General features: G+C 46.6%; 1 protein-coding gene across 4 annotated transcripts in view; it reads right to left on the bottom strand.

The window, feature by feature from the left end:
• Positions 1-18,721, bottom strand: part of LOC119956135 (rho GTPase-activating protein 22-like) — a 325,941-nt gene that overhangs the window by 65,954 nt on the left and 241,266 nt on the right. For 3 of the 4 annotated variants that reach the window (XM_038783034.1, XM_038783035.1, XM_038783038.1), the window contains one exon: positions 2,870-3,004. The exons of the other annotated variant lie outside the window; for it this stretch is intronic. In XM_038783034.1, coding sequence (XP_038638962.1) covers positions 2,870-3,004 — 135 coding nt within the window. The remainder of the gene's footprint in view (positions 1-2,869; positions 3,005-18,721) is intronic. 4 annotated transcript variants of the gene reach the window in all.

Below are 18,721 nucleotides of genomic sequence, written 5' to 3'. Positions count from 1 at the left end.
GCTCATGGCCCGTTAGCATTGAACATTCCTAACTCCCCAAAACCTGGCCACAATGCACAAGTCAGGAGTGTAATGGAATCCTCTCCACTTGCCTGGGTGAGTGCAGCTCCAACAACACTCAAGAAGCTCGACACCACCCAGGACAAAGCAGCCCCGCTTGATTGCTCCCCCTCGCAGAAACATTCACCCCCTTCACCACCGATGAACAGTGACAGCCGTGTGACCCATCTACAAGATGCATTGCAGTAACTCACCGAGGCTCCTTAGACAGCACCTTCCAAACCCACAATCACTACCATCGAGAAGGACGAGGGCAGCAGACACACGGGAAGGCCTTCACCTGGAGGTTCCCCTCCAAGCCACTCACTATCCTGACTTGGAAACATTCCGCCCTTCCTTCACTGTCGCTGGGTCAAAATCTTGGAACTCCCTCCCTAACAGCACGCCAGTTGTACCTACAGTACAGGGACTGCGGCGGTTGAAGAAGGCAGTTCACCACCACCTTCTCAAGAGCAGTTAGGTTTGGGCAATAAATGCAGGCCTAGACAGCAAAGCCTACATCCCTTGAATGAATAAAAAAAGTACGTAAAAACCATAGGACGTGGAAGCATTAAGCGATACAGACCCAATAATACAGACTTTGAAGAAAACGTCCACGAACACATGCATTTGATTTCTATGAACATAGAACATAGTTTAGCACTGGGCTAAATTGCTGGATTTGAAAGCAGACCAAGGCAGGCCAGCATGGTTCAATTCCTGTACCAGCCTCCCCGAACAGGCGCCGGAATGTGGCGACTAGGGGCTTTTCACATTAACTTAATTTGAAGCCTACTTGTGACAATAAGCGATTTTCATTTCATTTTTTCATCATTGCAGCACCTTACAGTAATGAAATGATTATGATGTTCAGTTCTTAAGACATGTTTTGACATGAAAACAGTTGTTCAAGTGATAAGGAAATAGGTAAAGAGCTTTACATTCACATCAGAGCAATCAGTGACTAGCACAGCTTCAATTTATCTTTAGAAACCCAGCCTTCTAAGATAGTATGAAATACAGAATTGCAACGTGCAATCTACAATAAAAACAACCTGCATTTACATCACACCTCTAATGTAATAAAACATCCCAAAGCACTTCACAGGAGCAAAACAAAATATACCACTGAGCCGCATAAGAAGATACTCGATTAGATAGCCCAATCTTGGTCAAGGAGGTCGGCTTCAAGGAACATCTCAAAGGAAAGAAGTGTGAGAGAGACGGAGAGGTGTGGGGAGGGAATTCTAAAGCTCAGGACCTGGATAACAAGAAGATGCAGCCGGGAGTGATGGAGCGACTGAAATCGGGGATGTTCAAAGGACGGATTCCGATGAGTGGCGATATCTCAAGAGGGTTGTGGAGCTGGCGTGGATGACAGAGACAGGGAGCGGGTGAGGCCACCCGGGAGGGATTTGAGAACAGGAATGAGAATTGCAAGATCAAAACATTGCTCGACAGCAAGAGTTGGCGTAGGTCAGCGTGTACAGAGGTTAAAGGTGAATGGGGGCTTGACCAAGTCAAGACCCGGCAATTGAACTTGGGATGACCTTTACGTTTAACGGAGGGTAGGGTGCGTGCAGTCAGCCTGCAGTGCATTGGAATCATCAAGTCTAGGTGGTGATGAAGGCAATGAATGAGGGTTTCAGCAGGAAATGAGCTGAGTTTGGGGCAAAATCAGGTGATGTTGACCAGATGGGAATGAGCAGCCTTCGCGGTGGTGCAGGTATATGGGAGGGAAGCTCACCGAAAAGGTCAAATCTAACACCAAGGTTGGGAAAAAAACTGGCTTAATCTCAACCTATGGTAAATGCAACAGCCTACAGGCCAGTGAACTTTGAGCCCAGTGTGTTACGCACTCTCAAAAGAGACAACTGGAAATGTTTATGCATTCCAGATGAGCAGCACGGTAGCATTGTGGATAGCACAATTGCTTCACAGCTCCAGGGTCCCAGGTTTGATTCCGGCTTGGGTCACTGTCTGTGCGGAGTCTGCACATTCTCCCCGTGTGTGCGTGGGTTTCCTCCGGGTGCTCCGGTTTCCTCCCACAGTCCAAAGATGTGCAGGTTAGGTGGATTGGCCATGCTAAATTGCCGTTAGTGTCCAAAATTGCCCTTCGTGTTGGGTGGGGTTACTGGGTTATGGGGACAGGGTGGAGGTGTTGACCTTGGGTAGGGTGCTCTTTCAAAGAGTCGGTGCAGACTCGATGGGCCGAATGGCCTCCTTCTGCACTGTAAATTCTACGATCTATGATGAGACATGAGCCCTGGATCGCTTAGGTACTGCTCTACCCATTGTGCTGAAAATAACTGCATTCAATTACTACTTACAAAAAACAAAATAAGCGACGGTGATGCTCGTTCTCACTGAATTCATAGTGCGTAATATGATAGAGGTGATTAATGCCATTTGAATACAGTCACCGTGGCTGGAATAACACATCAGAGAAACCTCTCTAATCCTGTGTCATTCATTTAGCTCACGAGTGAATAAGTTCTGAAGTTGCCCATTTTTAAATGGTCCCAATCCTGAGAATTATTTTTGGGCCACAGATATCCTTCAACAAATGATGCCTTTTAAGTAGGGAACTTTGCCCAATCTTTGGGCCACGTGTGTCGGAACCACAGATGAATGGGTTCCACGACATGGAACTGTCCCCATGTCAGATATTTACAAAGTGGCTGCCATGGTAACTTTGAAGAATCTGTTGCCCAGAGCTGACCTCCTGGCTCGATGGTAATTGGAGCCCCTGTTAAAATGGGTCCTAAGTTAAGCGGAGTACAGAAAGTTGAGTTTAATATTGGTACATAATCCAGATATATTGGAGTACCTCCACCAAATGGAGCCCATATCACTCGTCTAATGGCCTTCACCCAATCCTCCATGTCATTCTGGGAGTTTGCCATAAGTAGGAATGCTTCATGATTGACAGCCATCCGATCCCGATCCCGGTCCCCAGCACCCCCTAGAACACAAAAAAAAGGAGAATCAACAATTTGAGTTGTCACGATTCTGTTGTATTCCTTTACAAGAAGTGACGATAACATGACAGACACCTCGGGCGGGATGTTCCATCCCGCTGCGCCCATTCTTTGGGCAGCGGAATTCTCCGTCACGGCAGCCGGCCCATGGGTGCAACCCCATGCTGTCGGGAAATCGGCAGGCGGGAGTGGGCTGCCGGCAAAACGGAGGATCCCGCCAACGGAGAATCCAGCCCCTCATCTACCAGGAGATAAAAGCACTTAATGTTAAAAGGGGGAACCCCAATGCTGGAAAATGGGGAGTCTATTTAACCTCTAGACTGGGGTTGAATTATTTTAGAGCAATAAAAAAAGGGCAAGGAGATGGACAAGGTTCCCTCTGCCGTCTGGGCATCCTCGGTCTATGCATTCACCACTCACCTGCCTCCCAATCATCATTCGATTGGTCTAGTCATTAGGGATGAGGAGAGCTTGTATTGGATCCTGATCTGACTAGAAAGTAGATGGGAAAGTCCAGGGATGGCTTTAATGTCACTGACCATACGGAGTATAGTCCAATCAGAATAGCAGCCAGTTAGGGAGCTGACTGGAAGCAGGGTAGAACATACAGGGCAGGGCTGATGATGGTCACTGCTTATTATTAGGGTCTCCCACCCTCCAGGATTGGCCAGCAGCCTAGGATTAATCTCCAGGACACAGGTCTCTGCAATTCTGGAGAAACTTCACCGGGACATTCAAAAGATTGTTTTTCTTTTGACATTTTCTTTAACATTGCTCGATATACAAACACTGCAAATGGGGGCAATAAAAGGTTGTTTGGGTTGACAGTCCAACATCATCCAATTGGCTAGTGGGTCTTTTTGCCTTCCAATTGGTTAGAAAATGAAATGAAATGAAAATCGCTCATTGTCACGAGTAGGCTTGAATGAAGTTACTGTGAAAAGCCCCTAGTCGCCACAATCCGGCGCCTGTTCGGGGAGGCTGGTACGGGAATCGAACCATGCTGCTGGCCTGCCTTGGTCTGCTTTAAAAGCCAGCGATTTAGCCCAGTGTGCTAAACCAGCCCCAGTAGGGCCATGTGTTCCAAAGACGGCTGTGTTGGACGCCCAATGGCTGGAGAGTGGGGACAAGCCATTTGATGAAGCCTCCAGGAATACATTTAATCACGGTTCGGGACGCTCGTTGTTATTTGCTCTTGGGGTTGCGAAGACCAAATGATATCTAGTGCTGACACCTGGTCTCTCAGAGATGAAGGGAGCGGTGACCTGCTCCCTGGCCTCCTTTGCGGCTGTGCGCCCAACAACAAACATCTCAGCATTTACGCGCAACAACGCCAACTTCTGAGCGGCTCCATTAACTCCCGTCAAAATATACAAGCTCCTGTGTTGTTCCTCGTGTCTTAATAAAGCTCGTAGTCTCAAATGTGGAGAAGATGCTTTATTGTGAATTCGTTCTCTCTTCAGAGCTTTACCTACGGCTACCTCAAATGCTACTAGCTGGTGTGTCTGTCCTGCTACCAGTTCTGCCTTCCGTGAAGTGTGTCCTCACTTCCTGTCCCGGTGTACTTATATGGCTCTCCCGTGCTCCCTCTAGTGTTTGCTCAGTTGTATTGCATCTAGTTAACTTGTGATCACCACATCCCCCTTTTTCTCTTTACATATTTTCTGTACATCGTTAAAGAAAATTGTACATCCTGTCCCGGTGTATTTATAGTTCTCCCTCTAGTGTTTGCTCAGTTGTATTGCATCTAGTTAACTTGTGATCACCACAGCTCCCAGTCCTGAAACCTGATGCCTGCTGATCAGACGGCAGCACTCGTGTTTCAGAGGGTTGGCTGGAGGAGAGTTCTCCCTTTCGACGGAGCAATAAAGAGAATACTCGGAGAGCTCCACAGGCTCAATAAAACGTGTCTGTCCACATCCGGGTGTACAGGTAACATTGGACAGCTAACAAACATTTGCACTTTCTGTCACTTTAGTCTAATTACAGCGTCTCCCCATTTTCTCATTCAATGCCAATCTCGCCCACACCTCTTTCTAGTTGGATGGGGGCCAGTGCTACAGGTCTATCCATAACCTACTATAAATATCTCACTGACATCGGCTTCCATGGTGCCAGCAAACATTAGAGAATGAGAGAGCTCACAAACATGCGCTGCACAGAATGTGGCCAATCAGAGCAGGCCATGCTACATACGATTCTTCATCTGGTGTAGACTAAAGGCCATCGCGTGATTACAGGGATAAGGGGCTGTTTGGTTAGTTTTGTACCGACGGACAATTCGTTATTGCGGAGGCTAAGAAAGCAAAGACACGAAGCACAGAGACACGTTACCTCAGCCCCCCCGCCCCCAAGGTTTTCTTGACCCTCCTCGCTCCCCCTCACAACAAGGTCACACCGAGTTGGTCGGAGAGGGCAGGAGAAGCCTTGGCGAACAGGTGAAACCGAATCTCTTGCCACTGGGAAGCAGCACGGGGAAAGTGCGGAGATAAATCTGGGTCATGAATAAGCAGCTGCATAGTGCAGTCACTGAATTCAATGCGATTGCCTGCTTGTGCTATTGGCCCTGTTGCTCCACGTGATACTCTCAAACGGGAGATTCAACAGATGGGTGGCTGAACAGTGGAATGCTGGCTTGTGGTATGATGGACTGTTTTCTAATAATCAAAGCAATGTCCAGCAGTTATCTCTAGTTGGCACGGCCTGTTTCTTTGAATGTCAAGTCCAGAGAAGTTCAAGGTCAAAGGTCAGTTGCATATCATGGAAACTTTGTTTAGCTCAGAGGGCTAGACAGCTGGTTTATCATGCAGAACAAGGCCAGCAGCGCAGGTTCAATTCCCGCACCAGCTTACCCGAACAGGCACTGGAATGTGGCTTTTCATGTAACTTCACATTTGCGACAATAAAAGATTATTACTTTTTTTTTTGAGGTAAATAGTTCTAATGTAGGCACTTAAAAAGCAACCCTACACGTATTTTGTCCAACACCAGATGATGACTCTGCTTTGTTGGACATATGAAGAGCACACCCCTTTCTCCAGTCCATAGACTCGTTACATTGCAGAAGATGGCCATTTGACCCATCGAGTCTGCACTGACCCTCTGAAAGAGCACCGTGCCTAGGACCACACCCCCGCCCTATCCCCACAGCTCCACCTAACCTGCATTAGTTTGGACACTAATTTTAGCATGGCCAATCCACCTAACCTGCACATCTTTGGACTCATTGAGTTAGCGGTGACTCTTAATTAGGGCAACTCTTATGGTCACGACGTGAGCTCATCAACATTGATGCAATTGGGCTGGTTCTCGAATTGAAACCTCTAGTCATCTGTTTAGGAATTAAAACTATTTGAGATGTTCCATGGGACATCCTTATTGGCCAGTATCCATGAAAATATCTCGACAGGTAATTGTATAATTTTTGTAAGGTCCAATGGCCTCCTTTGTCTCTGTATTTTGGAGGGATTTTACAATTAGTGTGGGCTAATAGGAGTTGACTTCTTGATTACCGAACTATTGTGTTACCCGGTAACCTGGGGAGATCATCAGTCTGAAATTCTTTTTTCTCTGCCAGGACTGCTGAGGATTTTCAGCTTTTATATCCTGGATAATATCATTTGGGTACTTATCCTCCCAATATATACAGCGAGTCCCCCTTTTGCGATGAACCTAATCCTGGTTCTGTGGAGGTTATGTGACAGGTGCGACTTGGAGGACTGGAATAGAAAGTAATGAGAGCAGAATGAGAGTTGACCCAGGAAATGTTTAGGAAACTTGGGGAGTGAGTTGGGCTCATGTGGCTAAAGGAGCGTGAAGTGGTTGGAGAAGAAGAAAATGATTTCATTGTACCATAGCATTTACAGTGCAGAAGCAGGCCATTCGGCCCATCGAGTCTGCACCAGCCCTTGAAATTAGCACCCCACTTAAGCCCACACCCATGACCCTGTAACCCCACTTAAACTTTTTGGACACCAAGGGCAATTTAACATGGTCAATCCACCTAACCTGCACATCTTTAGACTGTGGGAGGAAATCAGAGCACCCAGAGGAAACCCACGCAGACACGGGGAGACGTGCAGACTCCGCACAGACAGTCACCCAAACCGGGAATCGAAACTGGGACCCTGGAGCTGTGAAGCAACTATGCTAACCACTGTGCTACCGTGCTGCCCAACTGCACGGCTGAAACGCCTGCCCACAAAGGAAGTAAATCAAAAGAAAATAGCCATTTCTGGAATGGAAAGCACTTTGTTTTTAGAAACCGAATTCCTCCAACAGCCCCGAGCTGACTTGTTCTGAGTGCGAGTAAATGATGTGACAATTTTTCTTCCCACAAAACTTTCCGTTTTAGATCGATTGACTTTTCTGTTGAATTACAGGACCCCAGTCTTCTCGAAAGGCTAGCATGTGTTCGCAATATGAACGCACTCCCTCCCAACAGAATACCGGACGTGGTTCCCCAGGGGAACCGCTTTCAGCTGCACCATGAGTTTTCAACACATCAAAGTCAGACTGATTCAGCCACAACATAGAAAATTACTCATTGCACATTAATCATCAATTTCCTCCCAACCAGTGGTAAAGATTATTACTTAGATTCCGACCGTGATTCTAAATTGTGTTAACAGTTCTGCAGCACCATCCAGTTAGAAAATTGGAAACATGACTAATTACTTAAAAGGATTCTTTGTGGGAAAGAACAAGAATAGTTTGGGGAAAGGCTTAACAATCCAATATTTTTTCAATGGCTGAGCACCTGTCATCCACCTTCTTGGAGCTCAATCCAGGCAAATGCGAGGTGATGCATTTTGGAAGATCTAATTCAAGAGTGGACTATGTGGTCAATGGAAGAGTCCTGGGGAAAATTAATGTACAGAGAGATCTGGGAGTTCAGGTCCATTGTACCCTGAAGGTGGCAACGCAGGTCGATAAGAGTGGTCAAGAAGGAATACAGCATGCTTGCCTTAATCAGACGGGGTATTGAGTACAAGAGTCGTTAGGTCATGTTACAGTTGTATCGGACTTTGGTTAGGCCACATTTGGAATACTGCGTGCATTTCTGGTCGCCACATCACCAGAAGGATGTGGATGCTTTAGAGAGGGTGCAGAGGAGGTTCACCAGGATGTTGCCTGGTATGGAAGGTGCTAGCTACGAAGAAAGGTTGAGTAGATTAGGATTGTTTTCGTTGGAAAGACGGAGGTTGAGGGGCGGACCTGATTGAGGTCTGCAAAATTATGAGAGGTATGGACAGGGTGGATATCAACAAGCTTTTTCCAAGAGTGGGGGTGTCAATTACAAGGGGTCACGATTTCAAGGGGAGAGGGGGAAAGTTTAAGGGAGATGTGCGTGGAAAGTTTTTTTGCGCAGAGGGTGGTGGGTGCCTGGAACGCTTTGCCAGCGGAGGTGGTAGAGGTGGGCACTATAGCATCATTTAAGATGCATCTAGACAGATATATGAACGGGCGGGGAACAGAAGGAAGTAGATCCTTGGAAAATAGGTGACAGGTTTAGATAAAGGATCTGGATCGGCGCAGGCTGGGAGGGCCAAAGGGCCTGTTCCTGTGCTGTAATTTTTTTTGCTCTTTGTTCTTGTTCTTAGCAGATCCCTCCCATCCCTCAGCTTCCCCCGTTGTTTTTTCGGCCCACACCTCGCTGATGCTGTTAACTTCAGTAATCCTCCTGCTGACTTACTCTCAAATCTCTCTCTCCTTGAACTGTTAATATCAGCGTTCACTCTACAATCACTCCATTAGTGTTGGGATGGTTGAAATTTCTTTAATTATGAAGCTTGCAGGGAATGATTGCTCACAGGCTTAAAGTATAGCACTAACCTAGGCCACATGCAGCGAAATTGATCCTGAGTTAACGGTCGGCACAGCTGTGCTGTTAGGGAGTGTTTCTGCAATGTTGCCATGTCGACTGTCATCAGTTAAAACCCTGTCACGAACATGCCTATGAACAGCAGTAACTTGAATCGAATAAGGCACAATAGGATACAATCTGCCCAGCAACAGGTGTAAATCTGCCTAGTGACCAGCATCCAGATGAGATGCGACTTTCCCAGTAAAGAGATGAGCAGACATCGGGCGGCATGGCGGTGCAGTGGTTAGCACTGCTGCCTCACGCGCCGAAGGCCCAGGTTTGATCCCATCCCCGATCACTGTCCGTGAAGAAATTGCACTTTCTACCCGTATCTGCGTGGGTCTCATCCCTACAACCCAAAGATGTGCTGGGTAGGTGGATTGGCCACATCAACTTGCCCCATTAATTGGGGGAAAAAAAGAATTGGGTATTCTCAATTTATATTAAAAAAAGAGATGAGCAGACATCGAGATAGGTTTAGGTGTGAAGTGAAATCGCTTATTAATAGAAACAGCTTACCTAGACGATTTGGAAATTAATAAGGTGCACATAAGAACATAAGAACTAGGAGCAGGAGTAGGCCATCTGGTCCCTCGAGCCTGCTCCACCATTCAATGAGATCATGGCTGATCTTTTGTGGACTCAGCTCCACTTTCCGGCCCGAACACCATAACCCTTAATCCCTTTATTCTTCAAAAAACTATATATCTTTACCTTAAAAACATTTAATGAAGGAGCCTCAACTGCTTCACTGGGTAAGGAATTCCATAGATTCACAACCCTTTGGGTGAAGAAGTTCCTCCTAAACTCAGTCCTAAGCACACATGTTAATATCTAGAGCCAAGGAATGTGAGACAGGCAGACAGGCAATAATGCATAATGGAAAATCAAAGGAGAATATTTGCATAATTGCCAGGATCGTCAGAAACAGGGATGCTAGTTTTACATTCAGCAGCCTGGAAGTCAGATTACACCTCGCAGCCTTAGAATGATAATTCTGTTGGAGGAATCTGAAGATTCATTGCCTACGATGATTAGAACGATGAGGAACAAAGCATTAGAAATGCCAGGCAAGCTGCAGAGTTTACGGATGACTATGAGTTGGGTCATGGACCAAAGGTTTTCTTTAGGCCCACTTTTAAATTGGAGAAAGCTAGACATTGGGAAGGTGCGAGAGAGGCCAGAGCAGCAAGAAAGGGTGTTGTTGGAAACTCCAAGGAGGATTCACCTCAAAAGGTGTGTGTGTGTGTCCGGGGGGTGGGGGGGGGGGGGGGGGGGGGGGGGTGAGAGATATGAAAATGGTTAGATGGTTTCATTACAGTACACTGGGCCATACCAAGTCAGTACTCCGGCAAGTATATGGAATGAAATAAAAATCGCTTATTGTCACGAGTAGGCTTCAATGAAGTTACTGTGAAAAGCCCCTAGTCGCCACATTCCGGCGCCTGTCCGGGGGGGCTGGTATGGGAATCGAACCGTGCTGCTGGCCTGCCTTGGTCTGCTTTAAAAGCCAGCGATTTAGCCCGGTGAGTTAAACCAGCCCCGATGGAAAGCCGGTTGGGGTCACAAATCTTAAAACGGGAAATATGAAATCAGAGGTTGGAGAACTGGAGAAGCAGGTAGGAATTGCATTCAGAGTAAAGGAGCAAATAATAGAAAGGGAACCATATGCACAACTTGTGAACAGCAGGTGGCGATATGTTTAACGATTTGGTGTGTCATGGTGAAGTACTTCCACGTGGACCGGATAGAATGGGAAACAATATTAAAATCTTTCGAGATAGGGCAGCACGGTGGCACAGTGAGTAGCACTTCTGCCTCACGGCGCCGAGGTCCCAGGTTCGATCCCGGCTCTGGGTCACTGTCCGTGTGGAGTTTGCACATTCTCCCCGTGTTTGCGTGGGTTTTGCCCCCCCCCCCCCCCCCACAACCTAAAGATGTGCAGGGTAGGTGGATTGGCCTCGTTAAATTGCCCCTTAATTGGAAAAAATGAATTGGATACCCTAAATTTAAAAGAAAAAGAAAAAAAATATATTTTGCGATACAGGCGCGAGTCACTCCTGAATGTTATGGGACACCAGCTTGTGATGCATTGAATAGTGTGGTGAATATTTAAAATTGTCATATTTTATAGTGTGATTAAAAATGAGGTTATCCGTGATTTTATTTCAAGGGGAAGCATTTTGCTAATAGATATTAAAAGCCATTTTACCGGTTTGCTGTAATGTTGTAAGTTTGAGCTTGGCTGACCAAATCAAGGTACCTCCTGTAACAAGGGACAAAAGAATGCCGTATGCTTTGAGTGCAACTGCTGTGGCTAATGGGAGGGGCCAGGTCTGTCTGGACAGAAGAGTTGCTTCCTCGGCTCCAAGCTGGCAGAAGGTTGTCAGCTTGGTCCTAATGGGAAAAGATACTAAAATCTTGCGGGATATTGCTGCAAGTCAATCCCTAATGTTGTGGGATAAAAGATATTTGTTGTCTAGAATGGATATTAAAAGAAAAGGCTCTGGTCAGAAGCAATCAAAATGAAGCGAAATAAGTTCCGTTAGTAAAAATGGGGGAAAGCAGTGGTAGGTGTGCTGGAAACTTTGCCCATAGCAGTCATTCAATTCATTCTTGGGACTGATATAGCAGACGGTGGTGATACTTACGGGCCCAGCCGATAAGAGAATCCTGCCACGGAGAAATTACAACAAGACCACCCTGGAGTATTTCCAGGTTGTGTGTTCATAAACTAAGACAAAAGAGGGAGGAGTTGCAAACCCAGAGTGAGGCCAGTGTGGTTAGGTTATCTGATACCATCTTTAGCAAGCTAAATGGGAATGAGAGAGTATGAGGACGAGTTATTCTTTTTTCTTTAATAATTTAGAATACCCAGTTAATATTTTTCCAATGAAGGGGCAATTTAGCGTTGCCAATCCACCTAGCCAGCACATCTTTTGGGTTGTGGGGGCGAAAGGGGGGGAGAATGTGCAAACTCCACACGGACAGTGACCCAGAGCCGGGATCGAACCTGGGACCTCAGTGCCGTGAGGCCGCAGTGGTAACCCACTGCGCCACCGTGCAGCCCCTGAGGATGAGTTATTCTGATGATGTTTGCTATTGCAAATTTTCATGTGCCAGGAGAGAAATTATAATTGCAGACACTTTATCCTGACTTTTGGGAACAATGGGTGTAAATTTTCTGAGGTATCTTCTATGTTAATGCATGCTCTTGAACTTTATGATGTAAGATAGAACCACAAAAAGGGTTGAGAGAAGTTCATTCAAATTAAGAATTCATATTTTTTACTTTTCAGAAAGAGGGGCCGTGTCATGGATTTGCCTACTACTAACAGCAGAAACACGAATCTAACAAGACTTAATAGGATGCAATCTGCCGAGCAACTGGTAGAAATCTGCCTAGTGACAGCAGTAACCAGCAGTCAAAAGGCCGGATGAAATGCGACTTTCCCAGTAACAAGCATAGCAGACATTGAGATAGAATCAGGTATGAATTGCCTATTAGTAGAAACAGCTTATTGAGACAATCGTGAGATCAGTGAGGTGTACGCATGCACATTTATAGAGTCAAATAATGTGGGAGGGGCAGGCAGCCAATTGCAGAATTGAAGGGGCACAATGATATGATTGCCAGGACCCTCAGAAGCAGGGAGGCCAATTTTGTAACCAACAGCCTCCAACTCTTAGAGCCAAAGCAAAGAACAAAGAACAAAGAAAATTACAGCACAGGAACAGGCCCTTCAGCCCTCCCATCCTGCGCAAATCCAGATCCTTTATCTAAACCTTTCGCCTATTTTCCAAGGATCTACTTCCCTCTGTTCCCCGCCCATTCATATATCTGTCTAGATGCATCTTAAATGGTGCTATCGTGCCCGCCTCTACCACCTCCGCTGGCAAAGCGTTCCAGGCACCCACCACCCTCTGCGTAAAAAACTTTCCACGCACATCTCCCTTCAACTTTCCCCCTCTCACCTTGAAACTGTGACCCCGTGTAATTGACACCCCCACTCTTGGAAAAAGTTTGTTGCTATCCACCCTGTCCATACCTCTCATAATTTTGTAGACCTCAATGAGGTCTCCCCTCAACCTCTGTCTTTCCAACGAAAACAATCCTAATCTACTAAACCTTTCCTCATAGCTAGCACCCTCCATACCAGGCAACATCCTGGTGAACCTCCTCTGCACCCTCTCTAAAGCATCCACATCCTGGTAATGTGGCGACCAGAACTGCACGCAGTATTCCAAATGTGGCCTAACCAAAGTCCTATACAACTGTAACATGACCTGCCTACTCTTGTACTCAATACCCCGTCCGATGAAGGCAAGCATGCTGTATGCCTTCTTGAGACTCTATCGACCTTTGTTGCCACCTTCAGGGTACAAAGCAGTGCAGAAACCTTTGTAAAGGCAGATTAAATATCTTCGCTAGACCTGGAAAAGATCGTTCCCAGACTTGATTATCATCCCTGTATTGTGTGATAACTATAAGCTGGTTTTGACTTTTAGATCTATTTAATTTGGACATTGTTTGGGGGAAAAGGAAAGTCTTAAGGAGTTTCGGGATCATAGATATATTTTGGAACAAGGGATACATTTTACATAAACTGTGTGTGTTTAGTAATTCATATACTTAATTGTCTTAAAGTAGTGTCTGTCCGTGTGTATTTGTCTTTTCTTTAATTTAATAAATAGCCATTAATAAGTTTTACAGGACAACTGGGCTACTTATTCTCACCGGGGATTTCCCTCAAGTCCTCACACCATCTCAAAACCAAAACTATACACCACCTCAAACCTGTGTTTCAAGCTGGTATACCCTTGCATATATCAATATGCTTCGTCACAACCCACAATGTATACATTCTGTTCATGGTGCCATTAAATTATAAGGATTTCCTGCCTCCAGTGTTTTTAATCTTAGTGTAATGTGGAAATGTACTTCAGACAAACGCAATGAGCCCAGTGTTGGGCGGAATAGAACATTAGCGTAAGATATATGAGCTGGGTGAGGCCATTTTGTCTGTCAAACCTGCTCTGCCATTCAATAAGATAATGGCTGATCTGATTGTGTGGCCTTAACTCCACTTTCCTGGCACCACCAACTGAACCACTGCTCCTCCCACCCCCAGCCAACCCCCCATAACCCTCGACTCCCTTGTAGATCAAAACTCAGCCTCGACCCCAATCTCTGCTCTTCTCCGGAGTAAAGCATTCCTAAGATTAATAAGCCTCAGAGAAGACGTTCTTCCTCACCTCCATCGTAAATGGGAGACCCCTTGTTTTCAAAAGGTGCTCCCTCATTCTCGATTTCCCTCTCGAGGGGAAATATCCACTCTGCCAACCTCCGCCAATACGTTATATGTTTCAATAAGGTCACCTCTCATTCTTCTAAGCTCCAATGAATATCGGCCCAACCTGTTCAACCTTCCCTGACAAGAAAACCCCTTCACCCAGCAGTAAAATCAATGAACCTTCTCTGAACTGCCTTCAATACAAGGATGTCCCTCCCCAGGTATGAGGACCAATACTGTATGCATTAATCTGGGTAGGCCACACCAATTTGCTGTACAGTTGTGGAGTCATCCTTGCACCAGGGAGGAGGCACATTAAATGAGGTGGTATAGTTTCCTTTAATATTGCACTTGTGGGCGGCGCGGTGGCGGTGGTTAGCGCCGCTGCCTCATGGCGGCGAGGTCCCGGGTTCGAATCCCGGCCCCAAGTCACTGTCCATGTGGAGTTTGCACATTCTCCCAGTGTCTGCGTGGGTCTCACCCCTACAACCCAAAGATGTGCAGGGTAGGTGGATTGGCCAGGCTAAATTGCCCCTTAATTGGAAAAAAAAGAATTAAAATTTTAAAAAATAATATCGCACTTGGGCAGAATATTCTGGAAGTAATGGGGTACAGCATCAAACTAGGGTGAAGATATCTGCTAACATTTTGCTGATCGTAAAGCTCAAGCAACCCCGATAATAAATAATTATATTTCTGATGTTTAAAAATCACCACAATTAGTTATGTTAAGAGCACAGGTGGCTCAACATACATATTATAGCTCGTTCTGTCTGAGCTTGACTGTGACCCGGCTCAGCTGCTCCGGTGAATGGCGTTGGGATTTGAATATAGCACTGCAGCTTCTTGCTGCATTGGTCTTTGAGGGAGCTTGCGCTGTATTGCTGTAGCTTTGTGAGCATCCATATTTCAGGGGCGGTGTGTCGATACTTTCCCCACCACCTCGAAAATTTTTATGCGGCCTGTCATCAGCTGTTGGCAACCAGCCAGAACTGGGAGAAGGTCTTACAGAACTACTGTTGACTCGGTCACAGGGAGTGTGTGTGTTCCTTTGACACATTGAACGAGCATGTAAACCAAGTGATATTGGACCAGCCTCCCACACTGTTAACTCTCTCGCGACTTACATGTCCAAAGTCAAAATTAATTAATTTCTATTTATTTTCTACATGCTCTTCCCAAAATAGAAAGTGCAAGGATCACTGAAAGATACAGACCAAATCCTTACCCTTTGGCGAAGGAGCCACATAAATTATTGTCCCAGTTGAAGGACTCAGCAATTTCAATGAACAATAAGTTGGGGCAAAGTGCACGATTGCACCAGCTTTGCATTATAGCTTCGAGTTATAATGAGTTCCATTCACCAGGCGGGATTCTGGGACCCGTTGCGAGTGGGAACGGAAAATTTGGCATTCCAGCGAAAATTCCATTCATTCTCAGCGTTGCGGGAAAAACCCAGCCGGGACCAAAGAAGGAAGATTTTGGCTAATCTGTGAGGGAAATTCAGGCAACCCTCATGTTGTCAGTCCCGTATCACTCACGGAATTATGCCTCTTAGGGCCCAGCTCTCGGAATGAAAAAGGAGCAGAAGTAGGCCGTCGAGCCTACTCCGCCATTCAATAAATATATGGACCGATTTGTTTGCGTTTGGTTCCACATCTACCCCAGATAATCTTTGAATCCCTGGCCCAACAGGAATCTATCCACCTCTGCCTGAAAAATATTCAGTGACCCCCCCTCCTCCACCACCTTTTGAAGCAGAGGGTAACAGAGTCGGACAGCCCTCAGAGAAAAAAAAATCCTCATCTCTGTCCTAGAATGGGGACCCCTAATTTTAAAATGGTATCGACCGTTCCACGGCGACCATGCTCTGGGATGTCTTCCATAGAATCCCTATAGTGCAGAAGGAGGCCATTTGGCCCATTGGATCTGCACCGACCCTCTGAAAGAGCACCCTACCCAGGCCCATTTCCCCCGCCCAATCCCTGTAACCCCCACCTAACCTGCACATTTTTGGACATGAGGGGGCAATTTTAGCACGGCTAATCCGACTAACCGGCACATCTTTGGACTGTGGGAGGAAACCAGAGCACCCAGGAGGAAACCCACGCAGACACGGGGAGGAAGTGCAAACTCCGAAAGGACAATCAGCCAAGGCCGGAATTAAACCCGGGTCCCTGGCGCGGTGAGGCAGCTGTGCTAGCCACAGTGCCCCCCCCCCTCCCCCCTCCTCCCCACAGCCTGGTGGAGAACAAATGTAGAAAAATTGAATCTAAAACGTGTCCAAGGGGAGTATTTTCTTTTGACTTTTTTTTTGTATTTTCTTATTACTGATGAGTGTTCCTGTTTACACCAGGAATGTAACTAATGACAAATCACACGCAGCCCACCCAGGAATCTGGCTACCGCTGGATCGGAGTGTTTCTGTTAACTGAATCTTGTTGGCCTGACTCCACATGAATAACACTGAACTTCTGCCCAGGCCTCCAGCAAGAATAACTGCTGCTTCACAGTAAATCTCGCTGTGAAACTAGAGAACCAGCACTGGACTGCGTGGAAACTGGAGCACAAATACTGTGGATGCTGGAAATGTGAAGGCGCAACCGGGATATCATTACGGGACGGTGGCCTTCCATCAGAACCGCATTTTCTGTTTTCATCAATGGATTTTACTGAGGTGCCACCGTCGTCAACAGCTGGGCTGTCCTGCAGCTGATGTTGTGAAAATTAGCCAACGGTTAATTGAGTCGCACCCCAGGATTTGATGGCCAAGGAAGGTGCGTCCAGAACGCGGTGAAACAGGTTTATTATTATCCTTCCAAGATGTATACGGTAGCCGGGAAGGACCGAAAGAGTAACTCAAGTCAGTCATAATTGACCGTCAAACGACAGCACCTGGTGATAGGCTAGCGATCTGCTCCAGGAACAAAAAAATAGGCCGGGGAACAGACACAAGCACGCATTTTGTCAGGAAATAAATAACGATAAAGAATCCAAGAGGTTAGACCTGCGTTTCCAGGGGGCACGGTGGCGCAGTGGTTAACACTGCTGCCTCGGGGCGCAGAGGACCCCCAGGTTCGATCCAGGCCCCGGGTTACTGCCCGTGTGGCGTTTGCACATTCTGCCCGTGTCTGCGTGGGTCTCATCCCCACAAGCCAAAGATGTGCAGGGGAGGTCACTGGAAATTGAGGGGGGGAAAACAGGAATTGAGCACTTTGAATTTTAAAAAAAGACCTGCGTTACTGATAAGACTCTTGATCTTAACCAGAATTTTCCCCCTCAATTGCTTTTCCTTTGCAATCGTGGGAAACATCCCTCTCCCTTAAGCGATGAGTTAAACTGGAACACCGCACATGTGGAATTTTGGCCAAAAATCCCAATCTGGTCAGATTGCCCTCTCGTGCTTCTGAGGGATAATACAGTTCGTTTGTCCTCTCCTGGAATGAACCTGATCCTTCAGACAGAAGCAGAGAACATGTTCATACATTCAGTTCAAACGTTCAGTCACACCTGCAGGGGTCATAGCTCAATTAGATCCCTGTACTCGGCAACATTTGTCCTTCCTGCCATCATGTGGAACAGAGGTGCAGGCAACGTGCGGCCCATCTGGGTTCGAGTGCGGCCCATGAGGCACGGTAGCACAGTGTGTAAGCACTGTTGCTTCACAGCTCCAGGTTCGATTCCCGGCTTGGGCTACCGTCTGTGCGGAGTCTGCACGTTCTCCCCGTGTCTGCGCTGGTTTCCTCCGGGTGCTCCGGTTTCCTCCCACAAGTCCCGAAAGACGTGCTTGTTAGGTGAATTGGACATTCTAAATTCTCCCTCGGTGTACCCGAACAGGCGCCAGAATTTAGCGACTAGGGGTTTTTCACAGTAACTCCATTGCAGTGTTAACGTGAGCCTACTTCTGACAATAAAGATTATTATTATTTTGTTGAGCATTGCCCAACTGCAGAATTGCCACATTCCCGCTGGTTTCCACCTGGGTAGTTTTTTTTTCTGCCAGTATGGCTGAAGTGATACACACGCACAGCGAGTGCGAATGAAGTAAGATGCCTGTTGATTGCCCACAACGCAAGAGCCTTGCACTCCCTCTACACCCAATTGCTTTTGCCATTTGAAGTTGATGACAGTTCTAATATATGAACCTTGAAGCATTTTCTATAACTCGTTACGAAATAACCAGCCTCCCCGAACAGGCGCCGGAATGTGGCGACTAGGGGCTTTTCACAGTAACTTCATTTGAAGCCTACTTGTGACAATAAGCGATTTTCATTTTTTCATTTTCATGTCATATTTGACGTGCGTGAAATGTATTTCATCTTATTCATGGGATCATGGCAAGTGCCCGATATCAATCTTGCGGCCCGCTCACATGCCCAGGTTGCCCATCCCTGGTCTGGAAGTTCCCAACGATCAACCTCCGTTTCCGGTCACTTCTGAATGAACCGCGCAGCATATATTTGGAATGAATTGGAGCCCTGACAAATTGTGCCTGCCGACAACCATCGTCATTTGCACGATTGTTTTAACCAGCGTTTGAT

This window comes from Scyliorhinus canicula, chromosome 22, assembly GCF_902713615.1.
Source record: "Scyliorhinus canicula chromosome 22, sScyCan1.1, whole genome shotgun sequence".
NCBI classification, from domain to species: Eukaryota; Metazoa; Chordata; class Chondrichthyes; order Carcharhiniformes; family Scyliorhinidae; genus Scyliorhinus; species Scyliorhinus canicula.
Note: the sequence above shows the minus strand (reverse complement) of the source record. Positions and strands in the feature narration are given on the sequence as shown.